This window comes from Oxyura jamaicensis, chromosome 2, assembly GCF_011077185.1.
Source record: "Oxyura jamaicensis isolate SHBP4307 breed ruddy duck chromosome 2, BPBGC_Ojam_1.0, whole genome shotgun sequence".
In the NCBI taxonomy this organism is placed as follows: Eukaryota; Metazoa; Chordata; class Aves; order Anseriformes; family Anatidae; genus Oxyura; species Oxyura jamaicensis.
In genome coordinates, this window is record NC_048894.1 from 154,399,745 (window position 1) to 154,421,053 (window position 21,309).

The 21,309-nt window shown below is 38.8% G+C and overlaps 1 protein-coding gene across 5 annotated transcripts in view; it reads right to left on the reverse strand.

Moving 5' to 3' along the window:
- Positions 1-21,309, reverse strand: part of TRAPPC9 (trafficking protein particle complex 9) — a 455,527-nt gene that overhangs the window by 395,490 nt on the left and 38,728 nt on the right. For all 5 annotated transcript variants that reach the window (XM_035319324.1, XM_035319322.1, XM_035319323.1 and 2 more), the window contains 4 exons: positions 19,213-19,339; positions 13,797-13,942; positions 8,885-8,970; positions 841-967 (listed from right to left, as the gene is read on the reverse strand). In XM_035319324.1, the coding sequence (XP_035175215.1) occupies positions 841-967; positions 8,885-8,970; positions 13,797-13,942; positions 19,213-19,339 (486 nt within the window). The remainder of the gene's footprint in view (positions 1-840; positions 968-8,884; positions 8,971-13,796; positions 13,943-19,212; positions 19,340-21,309) is intronic.

A 21,309-nucleotide genomic window follows, 5' to 3' on the forward strand; every position in this document is an offset into this window, starting at 1 on the left:
ATGTTCCTCGATGCTTTGAAGCTGTTCTGTATTTACTGAAACAGTTTCTGAAGGAAAAAAAAAAAGAAAAACAGAAATGAAGAATCTTTTTATGAGCAGAAAACACGCTGAGAACAGAGTTTCTTCAAGTTCAAATTCATCTTCTTTTGGTGTTTAATTTTATTAAAACAGTTCTTTTCCTGAAATTCTATATTCCAGGAGCATGTACCTAAAATTGCATGTTGTTAATATGATTCAGTACTACTGCCTTCTGAATCTATCATCTCCTCCTTTTCTAGGAGACTGATCTGCTGCTCTTCTAAAAAAAGTTCTTTAATTCTCTCCACTTACTACGAACACAATTCTGTTTATGCTTATTAATGAAACGACATCTCGAGTGCAACAGACTACACACATCAGCCAAATTGTTTCCACACAAACCATCTGCAAAACTTTCTGTAATCTTACACGAACACGATTAAGAAAAATGAGCTGCAAGATTATCTTCTGCATTCTCATGAAAAAAATCGTCATTTTTCTCAGAAGCTTTCCAATGAAAACCTTAATAAGGTGGAGTTTGAGTTCATTATCTCTCATACTGGAGATACTGAAAGCCTGTGTTCACTGCTGCTGTCGCAACCAAGTGAATTTTCAGCATCACAGGCTATGGTTTTAATGAAGTCTAGTGTATTAAACAGCTCTATTTGTTTGGGACTTCTTATTTGTTTTACATACTGAGGAGAATTCAGAGTAGCAAATATATAACGCACACCAGTTTAAAGTAGGCCGGACAAACATGTAACTCACAGAGACATAAAATGTTGTCCTACTAGAAGGAGAGTGATGAAAGGCATCCCTTACCATTGACAGTAATCTGCCCAGTGGTTTGAGGAACACCAACAAGAGTAACCGGATAGAGACCAGACTCGGCAGGTAGAGAAAGGGCTGCAGGAAGAGATTCAAATTCTACTCCTGTTGTCAAGAGACCCTGAAAAAAAGTCGTATTACACAGATAAATTAATTTATAATATACACGTAGAATTTCTCACATTGTATCACCAAACTTTTAGGGTTTATTCAGATTTGCTCATAGCAGTTGTGTTGGTTTCAAGTTCCAGTGGCTTAAGGATGCTTCGAGTATTACCGCAACATTTGTCTTCAACAGAGAAAAGAATGTGTTTCAGGATCTTTGTGAGGCGGGAAAGATACATGAAATAGAAATAGTAAGTAAAAAGAACAAGTGATGTTATCTGCAAGGTGTTTTGCTTTTGTTTTGTAACTACACTTAACTGCACCTGTACAACACGCATTTTGGACGGTGGAAATCAAACATCAATTAAACTTTAATTAAAGTTCCTGTCCAGACAAGACTTACCTATATGGAGGAAACAAATGGAGTATTTACAGATAATAGAGTAAGTCTAGTTCTATTAACTAACCTAAAAGTCTAAATTAGGAGCTGGAATACGGCATTCACCTCTCCCAGTGGACCACTGGGTGGTCCACTATCAAGCCTAGGTGCCTGCAGCTAGGCTGTCTGATGATGGAGAAATCTCTGAGCACCCTTAAAGTTAAAACATGGGACAAAACAAGAAGTGGAACCAAAAAAAAATAAACTATTTAATGTCCTAAGAACCACAGCATTACTTTCTTGAGTAAACGAATGTCTTTTTTTAAGCTCAGTTACGAAGTTTAAGATGCTTGCGCACAGCATGCACTTTTAGAAGTAATATAAATATTGCTGTAAAACACAGGAGTCTAAGTTACTGGCTGCTTCTATATATTTATTAATTAAAAGTGATGATATCCAACTATTAATGCAGTAAGTACAACTGGATTAAACTTCAACTCCATTAAGATGCTTCGTAGGAACTCAAGAGTCTGTATAAGAGGTCGATGCTGGTTTTGTAAAGACAGATGAAAAAACTTACACTTTCAGACAGAAAAACACAGAGACTGCAGCCTAAACAAGGAGTTTAAGAAGCAGCAACATTACCTGCACAGTGCCAGAGCACTAGCACTGCTTTCCTTTGAAAACATCTGACTGCCTGCTTTCTCATTCAATAGGTTTTTGAATGGCGTACCTCCTCACTTCACAGCTGCTGCAAAAGGCAGACGAGCGCTCTTTTATTTCTCATCCTCAATTTGAAATTATCCTAATTGCTACTCATATAATACATCCTTACGGAAATGAAAGTGGCACAACCTGAACTACCCAGCCAATGACTGAGTCGCTTTAAGTCTTCGACGACCTGATTTGCACGGGGACAAACCTCCACATAGTCAACAAATTCTTGGACTAACCACCACGACCTCGTCGACAAATTCCTGGACATTAACTAAGAGCAACCACCCGGTAATGAAAAACGGAACTCAACCAAAACCTGTTACCAGAATTTCTTCCCTCCTTAGAAGACAATGTGCATGTGAAAAATAAACTATCAATTATATAACGTACGTATGGAATAGATAGACTATGTAAAGCTAAAGAAGAGCTTTGCAATTAAGATTCTTAACAGCGAAGTTGTCAACACACTAAAAGCCTAAGAAAGCATGATGAATGGATTTGGCTTTTTTTTTTTCATTCAACATCTCAAGTAACCAAAATTCACACACTGCCTAATATACCCAAAAGCTTAAACCCTTCGTTCCAGCGATTTCTTCTTTGTAGACGATACGTTGTTGAGACAAAGCTTATTTCAAACAAAGCTGTCCTTGCTTTGTGGAAAGGTTCTTCGGAGAACTGTGTCCTCCTCTAATACTGCACACAATTTAATCATTTCACTTGAGCTAGAAGAAAATACCGTTGAACCCTCATTTCTACTGAATTTTAGTTTTCCCCTAGTTTCTCATATAGAATTCTGTTCTAAGAAACAATCCCCACAAAAAAAAAAAAAAAAAAACTCATAGATCAAATTCTGTCTCGCTATGCTTTCGTCAGCCGGTCTAGCAGAGCATCGATGCTTTGTGATTCCCACCTCATCAGCGTAGGAGTGGGCGCTGCTTTTCCAAAGGGTGCTTTTCTGTAGCCAGGAACATAACCAGGCCTCGCTTGCAGTCTTTTCTGCTGTATTCTTTACAGTATTTCATAATAAAGCTTATAAAATAATAGTTGCAATAACTGGTCAATACAAATTAATTTTAGATACGATGCAATGTAATTGATTGAAAGAAGCCTTGCAGAGGGATTCACGCCCCAGAAGAGGGCTGAACATTTACACTTTACACTAAGGCTCACTCTTCATCATAATCCTTCTGCTTTTGCTTTGAGTGAAGCAAATCTTACAACGTAAAGGTGACCACACACACTCCAGAACTCACCTTTGCAACAGGTGCGGAAGGCTTTCCAAAAGTATTTCAGTCTCCAAAGCACTGAACTATCACTTGGCCAAATAGTCAAATACACAGGAATTATTTAGGATCACCTCAACTAAATACTTTCATCCTGGGACTTAAAATCCTAAAAAATCAGTTATTAAAGAACCCTCCAACATCTTGTTTAGTATCAGCTGTAGTAAATAAAACAGGCCAGGCAGGGCCCCCTCACTATTCCCTAATCCTAATGCTCTGAGGCAGAGCCAACTCCTCATTAACCTGTCATTTTTGCCCAGGGTATTTTGGCATTTCCTTCAATGGGACTTTCTAGGAGGGGATGAGGAAATAATGCAGTGCTTCAGCAGCCTTCCCACGTCAGTCTTTCTCCTAATGACTGCACTGAACTTACCTTGTGACAATTGCTACACCAGCATTTTTCCATTCCTGGCTATGTCCCCACATGCACAGAAACACTAAGAAACCACAACACCATTGCAAAACTACAGCCCAGTCACTTTTCTGAAATATGGGAAGCTTCTCATTAAGACAGGGTCCTAATTAGCCCATTTTTCACTGGGGCAAGGGGGAGAGGGAAGCTAATTGCTCTTCCAGCTGAGGCCAGGAGAAATTGAAAACATGGGAGACAAAAATGGGAAAATTTTGACTTTATCCACGTTGATCACGGAAGTGCTCAGCACAATGTGTTTTTCTTATAAGGTAGTACAAATGTATTCTCAACCTGTTGTTTAACAACAAAAAAAAAAAACACATGAAAATGAAGAGATTTTTAGAGAACAAATGCAATGGAAACGCCAAAACATCTGCACTAAGCAAAGACTATTCCTGGGCTGAAAATTAAAGAGCCTCAAGTCCTTTAACACATGAAGGAGAAAACACCCTTAATTCAATTCTCTCATTCTGAGTTTTACTCTCCAGTGAAACTTCAAGCTTTTAAAAATAGGTATCAAGAAAGCATAAAAGCTCATCAAAGGGAAAAAAAAATACAATATAAACCTCAACAAGTCTTTGGCGTTCCAGGCATAAACTGAAATCAAGATAATTATTCTTAAAACTTGACCCCCGCAACTAAATTTTAAATGAGAGTGACGTATCTAGAATGGCTGGAAGACATTTCCAGTTCTGCTACATGCTGGATTCAGCAATATTTGCCCAACATTGCCCTCTGGTGCCGAAAAGAAATCAGATTAACAGGGACAATGAAAGCAAGGCTGAAGTGCTGTTATACCCTTTACCTAAAGGTATCTGATGCAGAGAAAGAAGGAAAGGAAAAGGAAGCAAGTGTTAGATTTCTTTTTCCCTAGAGTCTTGTACCTTATCTCAGCAATAATATTTAGTAATCACTGCTCTCTTTGACCAGATAGAAAAATTGTATCTGTACGCAAGGCTTCCTCCAGGGAATAGATGGATCAGAAGAAAAAAGATTTTTATTTCCTTGTATTCCTATAAAACTATCTAAATCGTCTTCGAGAGGATATATGCAGGCTATTACTACAGCCTGCCTTTCAATCACTTCCAAACTAGATTTAGTTTCAAAGGAACAAAACAACTTGTATGCAAATGGTAGCTTTTGGGGATGCTGTTAAAACAACATGAGTACATAAGTGCCTTTTTAGGCTTTACTTACCAATCCTGACACGTAATCACTGTTTTTTTACCCCCCAAGTACCACCGCCAAAGTTAGTTTTCTCATTGAACATACTTTATACAACATTGTCAAGTACTTTACACAGAAATTACCAAATATTTATTTAAAAGGAAGTTTCTCCCAGTAATTCTAGTGAGAATGTTTTAAGACGACCTATAAATTTTCACCCCCAACCATTTTTACCCTTCTTCCACCAACCTTTTTTGTGTATTTTCTTGTCCAATACGGCTTCAATGACATGTTGCCCATCAGTAAGTAAATATTCTCTCAAGAGTACAAAGATATGAACTCTCTAAAGAGCAGGTCATGGAAATATTTTTGAATGATCATGAGCTAAATTCAGGGACTGATTATACATAAAGATCTATCAAAATTTTAGATGTCATTTTTAAATAACAACATAAAAAGCGCTCTTGGCTAACAAAATAGTTTTGAAGTTTAAAAAATAAAAAGCAACAGCTCTTCTCAAACTATCATTAATCCAAATACTTAAATTGTCTTGAAATGCTCCAAACAGAATGAGACCTACAGAATAAAGACTTTCTTTTTTGGTTATGAGTTTTAAATACTTTAAATTACATTAACCCTATGTGTTGTGGCAGTATTTTTTTAGTTTGTCGATACTGACTTACTAAAATACAGTTTATACTGCTCTGTACATGTCAATGATTGTTATAAGCAGGCTACATTTTCTACAGAAAGTACATAAAAAGATGCTTTCACTGAATAAATAACACTCCCACAAAAATTCTCAGCCTGTGAAGACAGCACATTTGTTTTTAAAATGAAACTTGAGAAACAACGAGGAAAAAGTAGTTAAAATCTTATAGGACTTAAAAACACTTTGCACTGCTTTAAACATTTTTTTCCAAGATGCAAAGGAAATACACCAGAGATTTTCCAGCTTGGTTTTGTGGGTTTTTATTTGAAGGTCTGAAATCCAAAGGTCATTTTTTTCCTGGATAGAAAAAGGGCTTGGTAACTGTACAAGAGATAAAGGCTACCATTCAGGTACCTGAACAAGTCTAAACAGAAACCGATATTCCTTGGAAAAAAAAGTGGTGTATATACTTATTTAGAGCTGAACATCAAATCTACTCCTGACTTGGGTTAGACCACAAGGATAGCAAAAAATATTCTGTCTAGTCTACTGCAGACAAAGGAAATGAGGCTCATTTTTGTCTCTCTCTCACAATGTTGACTTAAGGTACCTGCTAAGTATTACAGAAACAATGCCTCTGATCTCTCCTAATTTGCTTTACTGACCAAAATACACAGTTGTTGGACCTAACCACCTCTATATTCCATTCTTAAACATTTTAATTTGTCATTTTACAAACACTACTGCCCCTTTCATTGGGTTGGCCTTCCCGCTATATGGACCAAAAGAAGATCAGGATACAGAAGAAAGGAAAGAAAGAAGAAATGGGACTCATATGAAAAATATGAAAAACAGGTATCTAAATAGATTCCCAAATCATGAATATGCATGTCAGGGGATAAACAGCAAGAACAAGGAAGATGGGCAAAGAGTTCTGAAGAAAAACAACAACAAAAACCAACTTTTCCAACTTTAGGGGGCTTCTCATCTGAATAATACTGATCAAAGTCATGCCGCCACAGTCCCATAAAACTAAATGTACTTTCCATTAATACTTCAAACAATGAAAAAAGCTAGAGAAGCCTTTCAATGGGGAATCATGCTCCTTAACAGCCCGTGCGGTATCTCAATATTAGGTTGTTTGCCTTCCCAACTTTCAGCCACAATTAGCAGGATGCAACATAAGGAAAAGTATCCCAATAAAAGTTTGGGTAGATGCTTCTGTGGTTTACTTAAGCAAGTAAGCTAAAATGACAGATACTAAATTGAAAGTTGACAGAAAGGGAGAAAAGGAGTGAGACTATAGGTTTCAAGACAGTTCCATGTTGATGAATGGTGAGCCATGATAGAAGGAAAGACCAAAGGAAATCATGCAACGGAGAGCTCGAAGAAGGGACTGCCAGGCATTGGAAACAAGGTTGAATGAGCAGTCACACTGCGTGGGTAAGGTGCTGAGTCCGAAGGAAAAAAGCTGTGGGATAGATGAGCTAAAACTGACATTAAGTGACAGAAAAGGATACCCTCAAAACGCAAATGATTCTGAGGTTAAATAATGTGAAAGAAAGTGACACGAAAAAAGACAAAAAGGAGGCATGAGGCATAAGTACACATTAATAATAAAACAAATCACTAATAATAAAATAAAATACTTTAAAATATTAAATACCCTGAATTATTAAAATAAAAACAAAAGATTTCATTCTTGTGATAAAGTAATAATTATTCCCACACTCTGGAGAACCCACAGATGAGATCAGAGAATCAGAGCAAGTTAGGCTGGAAGGAGATGCTGGAGGTCCTCGTGCCCAACCCACTGCTCAAAACAGTGCCAACTTTCATGTCCGTGCAGGTTTTTCTCTCTCCTGTCCACTCAAATTTAGGAGATGGAGATCCCACGTTCTCTCCCTGGTGAGGTGACATCAGTGCACAGCAGAGTATCTCAAAGCACTCTATTAATAGATCACTGACTAAAGAATTACGTTTAGTCGTTTCTATTATATATCTACTCTGCTTGCCTCCTTCCTCTCATCCTTACCAATAAAACTGAAATTCAGGATTAATTCAAAACACAACTATCATCCTAACAGGAAAAAAGGACTCATGCTACTACAATTAATTTGCTCAGTGAATGGATGGAGCGCACACCCTTATAACTAACTGTATTCCGGGTTCTTAAGGGTATGCAACCACTCACAAGAAATGGCCTCATTAAGAAATTATCCCCCCCAAAAATGAAATACGTAATTACATCATTACTTACATGATACAAATTAGACTATAATCAAAATGCTCTGAAATTGATTTCTACAGAGTCCTTTGTGATGCACAGCTTTACAGTTACTTCATATATGTTACTACTTTAAGTAACCTTTAAGTAGACCTGTTAATAATAATAATAATAAAGAGCAAATAAATACACCCTAACTCACTTAGCCCAGCAGGACAGTGGGCTCTGTGAGACAGGATTTCTTTTTTAAAGCAATATTAAAGATTGGAGAAAAGGTGAAAATACTTTATGTAAAGGCCAACACTGCATTAGGACTGACTGGAGATTAATCTGGTTTAGCAGTTAAGTAAGTTTTAACCTTCAAATGGTCAACAATGAAAAAACTCTCATTAATTGGCATAAAGGGGGAAAAAAAACGATCCACTTTGTTTCAGTACACACTGCAAGCAGTCCACAAAAACAGTATCATACAATTGCATGAAGCAGCTGAGAGCTTGGGCTTGAACCTTCCAACCTGATATGCTTCTCTGGTATTCTTGCCTTTTTGTGTGTCCTCCCTTCTGATCCCTTTAGCTTCCGGTGCTTCAAATAACATCTATCCCTGGGAATTGCAGGTCCGTTAGCCGAAGCTTCTATTAACAAATCAAAGCTTCCCAGAACGAGTTATCTGAATTCCTCATTTTTAAAAAAATGTGATCAACGTGGGAATTTGAAAAGCTAGGGTAAATGCAATTTTTTTTTAATACCAGGAGGAAGAATACACTGATTATTAGGTTTCAGAATGTGATTATTACTTGAAAAGCAGTAAAGCCTTTAGCATGGGTTCTAGTCAATGCAGAGAGAGACAGAATGAATTTACAGGTCAGTAACAGTAAAGCATTTACACACTCCAAGTGGCAGAGGTTTTCATGTCAATACCTCATCATCACCGCAAAACACGAGAAAACTGGCACTACTGCACCGTTAAACTGAGGTCGTACTGACTTAAGCAGTTTTTAAACGACTTGATTAATAGAAAACCATATTTGAAAGTCTGACTTGGGAAAGAGCTGAGAAAAAAAATGAGAAAAATAATAAAAAGCAGAAAGATACATACCATGTTTTCTACTCGGAGCTCGAAAGGCATAGGGTTGTACACCATCAACTGAACTTCACATACATCTCCCTGGACCCACTGGAAGTCTATGAGAAGGGATTACGGAATTAATGCAGGAATTGCCTAATCATAGTGTTACAAAAATTAGCATCAGCTGAGCTGTCAGGTTGTTACATTGGCTTTACGTTCTAAATTAACATATCTCTATAATCTGCACAGCCCAAGTCCCGTTCAAGTGCACCGAGGGACACAAGCCATAAATCAGAGGCAAGGCAACGGGTTAAAGGACCAGAAGTGTTCGTTAATACACTCATTATATTAATAGTAGTAGTGCTCCAGAGCCCCTGCGTGCCAACATTACATCGACAAAATTAACTCAGGCATCAGTTCAAAATAGTACTTAAACACATCCCAAATTTAGCCACTTGAAAGCTTCAACGCTCCCATGCTTGGAGGCAGGTACAAGGGACGCAGCACCGTGCATCATCAAAACTTGGTTAAAAAGCAACCAGATCAGGAACAAACTCCACGGGAAAAAAAGGATATTAACAATATGGGAACAAATCTTCATCTACGTATAGCTGATGATATAATAAATAAGTAAAAGATAATTAAGAAGAAATCAGAGAATCAGAGAATCACAGAATGGTTTGGGTTGGAAGGGACCTTAAAGCCCGTCCAGTTCCAACCCCTCTCCAAGGGCAGGGACACCTCCCACCAGCCCAGGTTGCCCAAAGCCCCATCCAGCCTGGCCTTGAGCACCTCCATGGATGGAGAAAGCATCTGCTCACCAGCAAGATGATTTCCTTTAAGGAAAGGTTGGACCTGGTGCTTAGGGATATGGTTTAGCAGTGATACTGGTGGCACGGGGATGGTCGGACAAGCTTATCTTGGAGGTCTTTTCCAGCCCTAATGATTCTAGAATTCTAAGATGCCACCTCCACTTCCTCCTCCTAATTCTCTGTGGAAGTTTGGGAAATTCTTTGGGAGAGGAAGATATTGTGAGGATCTGTTGATACCAATTTTTATTTATTTTTTGAGGTTGACAAAAGGCAGACTTAAGCAATAACACCAATTATTAATTTCCTTCTCGAAATACCTGGAAATACCTGGAAAGGCACCACCAGGAAACAGGCCTATAAATAAGCTGCACTTTCAGTTTTTATTTCACTGCAGATAACAGAGGTTCAGCTTTAAAGACATCTCACCCTGCCAAGTGTAAAATTCTGGGGAGTTTTATTTTGTTTAAGGAGGGGGGAAATTTAACAAAGTGAGGTTGGCAGCATGGATATGATTCCTGAGAAGCTTCTCAATGAAGAAAGATTATTTTACACCACCACTTCATATTTTTATCAGCCCACATTCTTCTGTCTACATTCTGATTTTCTCACAGTACCCACATGCACTTTGTGTTCAGACTTGACACTGAATGTGACATTTGCTATACAAGGACCTACAGACCTCACAAACAAATATTCATTAAACAGATTAAATAAATCATGCCATAACCTAATCTGTAACACACACTGATTATCTTTTAACTACTCAGTGATTTTAACATAATCTCAACACTTTTCTTACTAGAATATTAAAAAAAGACGGGATTATTAAGACTGTAATTCACAATTAAAGCCATCTGTAGTCTGACTGCACATTCCCAATCACTATCTGATGACATTTTGCAAGCAGTATGAGATAGCTCGAGGGACACATACTTAACCAAATGTCTAACTCCAATTAATGCTACTGGAAATTAAAAACATACATCCCGAGATGTTAACAGGTTATACTACTAGGAAACCCGCAAAGTAAAACAGTTGATTAAAACAAAATGTTCAAAAGCACAATTGTGTGGAATGTTTTGTACATTTTTTTTTAATCAACTTCCTTATGAGTGTCCAAAATCTTACGCACTTTGCAGTCCCCAAAAGAACTCTTCCAAAGAGCACGGAGCTGCAAAGATGTTTGAGCGCTGACCCCACCGTTACGGTTAACAATCAACAGAAGGAGGCACTTTGGTCCTTGAGGTTGTATCATTTCTGGATTAGAGCTACCACAGGATCAGAATGCCTTTTTGAAAATGAATTCAATGCAAACATATTTTAAAAAGTGATTCTGAAAATATCAGTTACTGAAATATATATATATATATATATATATGTATATGTTGGAAACTCATTATTTCATCTTTCTAAATTGTACTCAAAACCAACAAACCCATTAATTTGTCCAATGCTTCAATCTCTCCCTTCTTCCAAAGAAAATCATAGACTCGTAGAACCATTAAGGTCGGAAAAGCCCTCCAAGACCATCTGGTCCAACCAGCCCCCTACCACCAATGTCACCCACTAAACCATGTCCCTAAGCACCACGTCCAACCTTTCCTCAAACACCCCCAGGGACGGTGACTCCACCACCTCCCTGGGCAACCTGTCCCAATGCCTGACTGCTCTTGCTGAGAAGAAATGTCTCCTCATTTCCAACCTGAACCTCCCCTGACACAACTTGAGGCCATTCCCTCCAGTCCTAACACTAGTTACCTGTGAGAAGAGGCCGACCCCCAGCTCCCCACACCTTCCTTTTCAGGCAGTTGCAGAGAGCAATAAGGTCTCCCCTGAGCCTCCTCTTCTCCAAACCAAACACCCCCAGTTCCCTCAGCCGCTCCTCGCAGGATTTGTGCTCCAGGCCCTTCACCAGCTTCGTAGCCCTGCTCTGGACACGCTCCAGAAAGAAGAGAAAGGATTCTAGGCTCATTTCTTGTTTTGTTTTGTTTTTTTTTCAGGTTTGACCCCTCAAATACTCCCTGAGCTACCTCCCTACAAAACTGTTGATTATTTTCAGGCAAACAAACAGGACACATTGTGAGATCTTATTCCTGTAGAAAATCCCCACTGGTCACCACTAGCACCAAAAAGGTGCCCCCACTTCAAGAGCTCCCACCAGCGACCTCAGGTTTGAGAGGTCCTAGGTTCAGAGAGGTATTTAACCCACCTTCATGTAGGTCTGTGGGTTGCTTCATGTAGGTTGCTTGCAAGATTTACTACTGGAACTGTGCTACACTCCAAGCAGTACTGTTCAGACTATCAGCACTTCACAACAAAAATGGCTTTGTGTCATAAATCTTGAGGTTTATTTCTCATGACTAGCGCAGTATCAAAGCAATTCAACCAGAATGTAATAATCCAATTTCTTGTTTCCAATCAGAAAAGCTTATCAGGCTGAAAGCTCAAAAGCCAAAAACATTTCCTTAAGACTTTTCAAAAGGGCTTTGTTTCCCTTTGGTTTGGCAGCACCACTTGATTTCCTTTGCTGTAAAAACGATTTATCCAAAATATGGCTTACTTATTTCCACAACAGGAAACAGTTCATTTGCTATTGTCAGTGTTCCTAATTAGATTAAAGACACGTTTTTAAAATATTTTAATTATTTTCAGAGTTTATTAAATTCTTCTGCTTCTTACAAAGAAGTATCTGGTTTTGTTCTGTGTATTCTTTTGTTTGTAAAACCAAACGTTAGAGGCTTTTACAAGTGAATGCACTGCATATGCACTTCAAAAGACAAAAGCTTTACAGGCTTGCAGCAGCTCAAACATCGCCTTACACTAAATAAAAAACCAAAACGAGAAACTACTTTGTATAATGTAACACTCCTATGGTACCCACAGCACATAAATAAAGCAACTTGTGCTGCTACCGAAAACTGAAGGCTCTGTTTAGTATCCATCAAGGAACAAGACTACTACATAAATCACCTGTTTGACGGGATTAGCAATGAAATGTTATTTAAGTGGAAAAAAAAAAAAAAAAAAAGAGTATACTTATGAGATTGAATTGAAGTTGAAAATTTAAATCTCAATTTATTTTTTAAGAGAAATCATACGGACTGTCTTCCAAATGAACAGCGTAAGATACACCTTCCGATCTACATTTTTTTAAATTTCTTCATTATTAGCAATTTTTTGAAATCAAAGTAGTACTGTGATTACACAGGACTGAAAAGAATATCATAATGAGCCAAAATTAAGAAAAACACCCATCTGCACATTTCTGTATTCAGGTTTTCACAATCAGTTCTATTCCAAAGTCACACGGGTCTCTCCTCTGCTGACACTAATGCCTGTGTTAAAAATTACCGTGTATTTGTGATACGCACAAAAGCAACAAAAAGGACTGCTAATATTTGTAACTTAATCCAGGATTTGAAACAAGCCTTTTAATCTATTTCCTGTGACACAATTACGGCACTGACGAGTTTGTTTATAATAAATTAAATAATCCTCCAGCAGAAATTGACTTAGCAGTTCATCATTCTGTGTTTAAGTTAAATCAAAATTGGATATTAACTAGATGCTCTCTTTTTCTGCTGAAAGAAAAAAGCTGAAAACCAATTTTAAAATCCCAATTATCAATTATTTATTAAAATAACAATTTATTAACCAAAAATAAAAATTATAGGGGTGACGAACTACCTCTGTCCAGCTGATTTGCATTTTTTGTCCCCGAAACCGCAGCTTATTCATCTGAATGTCTTTGTGTTCATCTTTGTGTTCAACGCCCTTATCAGAAAAGAGAAAAACCCAACTCTGCAGCTAGTTCATGGCCACACACACAACTGGCCAAGCTGGCTACTGCCAACCAGAACGTGTCAGAACTAAGCTTTGTCTGAATTCTCTTTTGTTTGAGAAGAAAGCAACTAGTTATCTCCTCTGAAAATGAATTTGATCATCTACGTGACTTGATCCCCACTTCGAATTAGGCTGAATTGTCCCACAGGTTCAAAATCACTGGGGAGAACAAAGCATCCGGCTAAAAGAGCTGATTAATTCAAATAAAAACTCAGGTTTGCTTTCCTTGACCAAGAAAGAATTTCCGATTTACCAAACCAGTGAGAAATACTGGAAAATATTCTTACCTATTTTCTTAGTTCGTTCTTCCCCACGATTGTGAGCAATAATTGGAGAATATATGAAGGGGCTTTTGGTTGACATGTTCTGACCGAGCAGACTTTTCATTTTGTGAGGTCGGAGACTGGTGGGGAGGTTCAAGAGCTTCACAGATCTGTTGAGTAAAAATAATTTTAATGTAAGTTTGTATTAAAAGTGAGCTGATAATATTAGGTGACTTACTAAGTAAATGCTGATTAAAGTACCTGAAATGGAAAACATGAAGTAAACAGCTACAATACAAAAGAAAAACAACACCAATCCCAGAAAACTAAAGGGAAGGCTTTGGCAAGGTATCAGAAAACCAATAGCAAAGGAAAACCATCTTGATGGTAGTAGATACACCACAAATCAAGTGCAGAAAGTAATCAAATATTTAAGTTAAATCCAAGGCAGAAGCCAAACGAGATTTCAGTGGGCAATGTAATACAAACAAAGAACTTCTCAAGGTGAATAGAACAGGTTTTCAAACAGCTGAAGTGAAGAGTTACATCTGGAAGGAAGGAAATTTGACAGGAATTGGAGCGGTCTTGTTGAAGGCCCATAAAGCAATCACAAATAGACAGGAAGGGGATGATTTATTAGATCATCTCTCTGCTAGACCAAAATCCCTGCGATACTAAGCAAGGAACCCACGGGTCCTCCACTGCCGATGGGAAATTACAGATTAAATAATATAAAAAATGTAAACAAGCAAGATATTAGTGGATATTCAGTAAAAGTAACAATGTTGTAAGACACCAAATGATTTCTTGGTACTTAGAGCCTGGAAGCAGCAAGGAAAGGAAAAATGAAAGGTGAAGAAAGGCAACATTCACTGTAATAATTCACTATTTTGCTACAGTCTGTTAAAATTTAAGTATTAGTGGTTTTAATTTTTAAAAAATGTCACCAGGAGACAACAATACTCCCTTTATAATCATGCATGGATTTAATCTGCAACTTTTAAAAAGTTGGTTTTGCGATTAAGTAAAATCTATAAAATAAAACTGCATTTTTTGCTAACTGCTGGAGGCATCCCACCACACTGAGGCAGACAAGCAAGAATTAAGTGAAAACCTCAGAAAACTTTCCAGCAGTAAACTTTGAAAATACAATTCTGTACTTAAAGGTAACGTATGCTTCTACCAAGGCATGACTAGAAAGAAAGCCCAGCCAAAACCCTAGGAGACTTCAGAAATCAGTTGAGGGGCCAAGCAAAAGAATCCTAGAAAACCCCAACCTGTTCAAAGACAAGCTCCCCTCTTCCTCCCTTTCCCCCCATTCACCTACCACAGTAAAATTTATCTCACTGGACTTCTTTGATAATGCTATAATAAACCCAAGAGGGTGTGAATGTCGCTGTACGTGATTAAATTCTCATGTTTTATAAAGTTCTTCAAAAACTACGACTAGCACAAAAGAAACCTGCCATCCTCAGCTGCAAAGGTCACAGAAAGAAAATCAAATGTCTTTATTTTGAAAAGCACGTTCTTTTTTACACGTTAAAACAATTTTGCAACATTTACACAAGGTAATTGAAGTCTCTCACCACAGTCACAGAATCACACGAAATTTCTGAACAGTAACCTATTACTGAGAACACGAAACTAATTCAAGTCCTCAGCACGTCTGGGAGCTCAGCACAATAAAGGACGGTTCAATCCACCAACCAAATCAACATCCCCACTAATAAAAAGTGCATGCATACAAGAAAGCGATTTGTTTTTAAAAATAACCCAAATCATCCTACATAATAAACTATTACTAAAAAACGATGAAGCTCCAAGAGGAATATTACAAGGCAAGTTATCTCTGCGGTACAGAACACCTGATAAGAAGTTACTGGAGAACACCACAAGTATTTTGGAACAAGAAATGCAACAGATGTTATCAGCTGGGAACACTGAGGGTCAGCATCACAGTCACATGCAAAATAAGAGACGACAGACTCTGGGAATGACGAGAAACTATCGCAGCCTGCTGAGTACTTCACACCTCGAAGCAAGCACAATACCTCTTGGATTGGATTTTAATTCCAAGTAGAATGCAATTTGAAGCAAAACACGTGAATGGTACTTGGTTGAGGAAATTAACATCGTATTTGACAACGTGCTAAAAAAGAAACGTGATTTTCCATACAGAAATGCTTTGTCCCATCCCCCATTGTTACATAAATACCGTTGGGTAAGCTTTTTTATCTGACTGCAGAGCAGGGGAAGCCGTGTCCTTCAGCCACCTGTTGGAGAGCTCATAGGTCACGCACAGAATACAGCAACTTTTTTAATTCCATTGGGTGAAAAGCTTGAATAAAGTACGTTTTCCAGCCTTGGGCCCAGCCCTACTGAATTCAGATGGGTGACAATTAGGAATTACAAAAAATTGAAAGATCCAGAAGAACAAAATCTTCTATTTGGAAAAAAAAGCTGTATTAATTGAAAACAACCCCTTGCTCAGAGAGGGGAAATGAAAATACTTATAAAAACATTCTACCTAAGCAAACAATGCATCTATTAGCATAGAAAGACATTAAATTCTCCTATCTTGTATTTGAAAAAATCCGAGATGATGTTCCATTGTAGCATACTGTGAAATCATTGTCCAGTCCCACCTGCTCTTAATTTCTGAAGCTTCACCAAAACTATTGAAAATGCAAAGGGTTGAGTGCATATTGCACTACAACATTTGAAACGTTTAAAAAAAAAAAAAAAAGTTCAAAGGTTACAAGATAATGTATAAAAATGTCATATTTAAAGTCTGTCAGTAACAGACCAAGTTTCTAGTTAAAAGACATGGCAGAAAAAATAGAAGTGAATCTGACTATATGGAATATCAGGAGTAAATACTTAAATACAGGACAGCTCTAGGCTTTAAATTCTAACTAACACGAATAATGAGCTAGGAAGACTTTTCCAAGTCAAAACTCTTCAATTGCTTTATAGGTGTGGGGGTAAAAAAAGGTAACAGTGCTACTACGCTCTGACCTCACCAAGGCATTTCAATGTTTGATGGGACTTTAAGAAATCTGCATCCCAAATAAGCACCACACATTAAATGGATTAAAAACTAACAGACTACAAAATGCCAACAGTAAATAGACCTCAGCATGGTTATTCAACCATGGCCAAAACCCCATTTCTGTGCATTTATCATTTGTGTCTCAAAAATTAGCGGGACTGAACTCCACGAGCGCCGCAGTCCTGTAGTGAGCTGTTTTCCAACAAGCTGGACAGCTGTAAAATACACTAGCTCTGCTGTGCAGATGTAACCGGAGGCTTTATATTTAAATGCAACTAAATAGTTCATCAGCTAACGGATTGTCATCGCTATGGCTTTTATTGGACTTCCAAAAGACAAGAAGGAGGGGCAGAGGCAGAGGAGAATGATCAGCAATTCCCTGTTGAGCAGTCCTGCTGTTGGTCTCCTCACCCCAGCCTGTGCAACGCCCCGTGGCAGAACTGCAGGAACTATTTTCAGCAGCACTCCAACTGCAGCCAGGTCAGCAAAAGCTCACACTGAATGCTGTACCTGGGTGCAGAGCAATTGCTTCATGCTAGGCATCGGAATAGCAGGGAAAGGTAACGCGGTTCTCAAAATAGAAAATGTGCTTCTCTCAGAGCAGAAACCATTTTAAGGGAGGAAGGCAGAGTCTTTCCCCACTCAAGTATTGTTAATCTGCTGGCAAAGTTTTGACCGGCCTTCAGAAACTCACCTTCAGAATGTATTTAGGGATATATTTTATACATTCAGAATGTAGACAGGGAAATCGTGTATCAGAGACAGATACCTGAACTTGCCATCAACCATCTGCAATGTCAATGGAAAACCAGGCAGTGGGATTCACTAATTCAGCTCATCCTAAAGCAGGAATTTAAATTTGGGCAGAAAAAACTAAATGTGCTGCCCTTTCTCATGACTGCAAGTATGCAAGATGACTAGTTTAGAACTATCCATAGATTTGCAGTGAAATTAAATCCACCCCAAGCTCAGCTGAAAACAAATTAATCGTACAACTTCCCCACTGTCACGTGTAACTGTGGTTCTGCCACTTACAGATTTAGGATCAGGAAGTCCGTACCGAGTGTTACGTGGCAAAGAAGCTGGTATCAGCTGCCTCTCCAGAACGTGTGCTGTGCCACGGAGCAGGCAACACAAAGCAGCTACCTGCAAAGCCATCCCAAATACCTGGTCACTGCTAAGCAAATCCTGCCCGGGCACCGAGAGGACAAAGCTGGAAGATCTTGGCAAGGCTGCATTTTTCCCCCAGGAGCAGACATGAAACGTGGGGTGGCCCAGGTGGCAAATGGACACGGAGCTTTGTATTTGGTCCCAGCAGGGGACAAAACGCTTTTAAGAACCCCGCCGGTGCTTTGCCCACGTGCATCCAACCTCAGGTACGTGCTCAGGTTCAATTTGTGCTGTCAGAGAGCAACTCCCACACAACAAATTGCTCGTGTGAGCAGACACATCACTCTAAGTGAACTGCAAACAGTTAGACAGCAGCTCTTTCTTCAGTAAAGAAGTTGGAGAGGATTTGGTAAAACTAGCTACGTCATGAAAACTGCTCTTGGTGTAAAACCTTGATGTCATTTTAGAGACATTTACTGAAAGTAATCTGCAAATAAATACACTTTTCACTCTTTGGTTATACACTTTATTATCTTCTTGTGATACCAGAACATTGCTTCGGGAAACGCTGATGACATCCCACAGAGAACTCAAAACTCTCCGAGAACTCTTCAGGAACTTCCCCCATACTTGTTCTGAATAGCAATTACTTTCCTTCCAAAAGCCACTTCCTGACAAAGGTTTTCCTTTAGCCTTTTATTAGTGATGCCAAATGGCTGTTTCTTCTCTGTCTGTGTCTCTCTCACATACCAGGCTTTAGTCTACACCAGGTATTATTCACTGGAATGACTGCGTGATGGGTTTTGGAACACGGGCACGAAACGCAGTGTGGATTTAGAACAGGCCACTGAAGGGCCTAGCCTGAAAATGCAACACCTGGAAAGGAACAGCTACAACAGGCAGCAGTCCCAGCCAAGTTCCAAGCTCCATGGATGGAGACAGCAACCAACTAGTGGACTTTCAGTGTGGTCACGTATCTAACTTAAATCTCAGCTGCAATTATAAAATATTTTTTCTTAGATTGCATCAAAAACTCTTGAATGACAGTTGAAAAAGAAAAAAAATCTCCCTCCTTCTGAAACTAAAGACCACAGAAAGTATTTTCTACTCAAAGGCTCTATTTTTGCTTAAGAACTTCTCAAAACAATTTGACATTTTGACATTTTTTCATGTTATTGTGAACAGCTTACGTAAACTGAGAAGACTGCATCCTTCCAGTATCCTTTAAAATCTGACAGGTCCTGTGGAAAAGTTAAAGATTGCATTTTGGAGTCTTACCTCACAATAGGCAATTTGGTGAACGGAACAGGAGGTAGCTTCAAACCATCTGGCAGAGTGATGAATTCCATTGTGCCAGGGCACTTTGCTGTGTAGCTTTCCAAGCTCTGCGTGACATCTTTCTTTTCTAGAAAATAAGTTTGTTTAAAATAGAGTAAGAAACACTTTCAACTCGCATGCAACCAAAGTTGAAGTTAGAACCTGGAGTTTTATGTGCTTTTTTTTTTTTTTTTGCATTTTTACAAAATAACTCTAATGGAACGCCAACAAACGCCTGCGTTGCAATGCTTACGTTATGCACCAGAAGCCTTAATGGATGGACCAAAACTAATTAATTAGTCTTTAATGAGCAAGATCGTTTTGTGGGCTTTCCGAATTTTTAAAGCATCAGCGTATAGCTACCCTTCGTTAGTTTTTTTCATTGTCAAGATAACAATTGCTATCATTCAGATAGAAAATCTAAATATTCAGAGCAAACGGCATCAAGCACGTAAAGGTCGTTGATAGGAACGATGTTAGGTGAACAAGCCCTGTCCTGAAACACCACCTGAAACAATACTAATGGCAAAGGAGAAACAAATTAGCTTTCATACTACCTTGTGTTACAACTCCCTAATTTTTAAAACAATAACCCTGTGCTGCTGAATTGTAACAGCCAGGAAGATTTTTTTTCTTTAGTTTTACGTAAGAATACAAGAACATTCGAGCAAATAGACATTATGCAGGTCTCCTTCAGTCACATATAATAAATGGTTCTGAATTTCATGTCATTTCCAAAAATTCATACAAGCATGGCTCCAGAAAAAACATATCTACTGGGATATGTATGGGCTGAGTACAAAATTGTATTTGTTTGTTGAGATCAGAGTCTGCAAACAGAAGCAAACCTGGAAGTGTGTGCTTAGATGTGAGACCTACCTTGGTTTAAGGTACACTGAGTGTTCCCCGTACATGTGCTACCAGTACAAGGAACTATTAAATACCTACTTCACTTCTTGAAAATAAATCAGAAATCTACATACACAAAGAGAAAACTAAATGGAAAAGGGGGGAGTGATGGCAATTACTGCTTTCAAAAAGAATTGCTTAGGATATTTTAAAACGTTACAGTTTGTTTATGTTGATGCGGAAACCAACCAAGAAGTTTATACAAAACTGCTAAAAAAGTCATGCATAGAAGAAGGGTCAGGAATAAGACTGGATATAATTCTTGCTTAGGTTTTAAATTCTAGTGACAAAGTTTCATGATTTCTTCAGAGCTGCCTGTAGTTTTCTCTCGTTTTGTAAGCAGCTTCAGGAAACCACTGCCTGTTGCTCAGTTTTGGGCAATTAGCTGTTTGCTAGCGGTAGCAGTCCTCAGGATATGACTCAAGACAGACTCATTCCAAAACTTGGTCCCCACCATTCCCCCAGCAAGAATCTGCTTTGCACCTTGAACATTTCAGCTGATGACCTCGGTACAAATGGAGAACGGAGGCTGGGGAATCAGCCACGAGCTTCTCGTGAGCAGGGCAGCACGTTTGCTGCTCCACCACGAGAAACACAGCGTGCCTTCAGGAGCAAACCCAATGAGAAGTCCCAAACATCCCCAGGTGCAGAAGCACAACAATGCTTCGGATGCAATTAGGCATGGTCGGAACGTTACCACCAGTAATCTGAAGCCCGGGGGCCATGAAGAGAGGTTGAGAGACCTGGCCTTGTTCGATGACAAGATAGATCCAGGGGAAACTAACGACCAGCACCACGAAGCCGCTGGGTCTGGACCTTGATGTAACAAGAAGCACCAGCCACAGGCAGCAGCTTGGTTGGCTGATGTTGGATATCGGGAAAACATTCAGCAGAACAGAGCAAAAGAAGCTCCCTGAGAAACTGCCCCGGGGGCTGTGGAATCTCATCTGCAAAGGTTTTCAAGATGCTGCCAAATAAAACCACAGCTGGTGACAATCCTGGCTTAAATTGGACTAGATGACCATAAGATGTAAAGTCGTGGCAGTATTTTTACTATTCCATTATTTCAGACAGTTGCCGCTGCCTCCTGGCCATCCGCACCTCACTCTCCTTCCAAGTTATTACCACTTCACTCCTTTTTACTGCAAA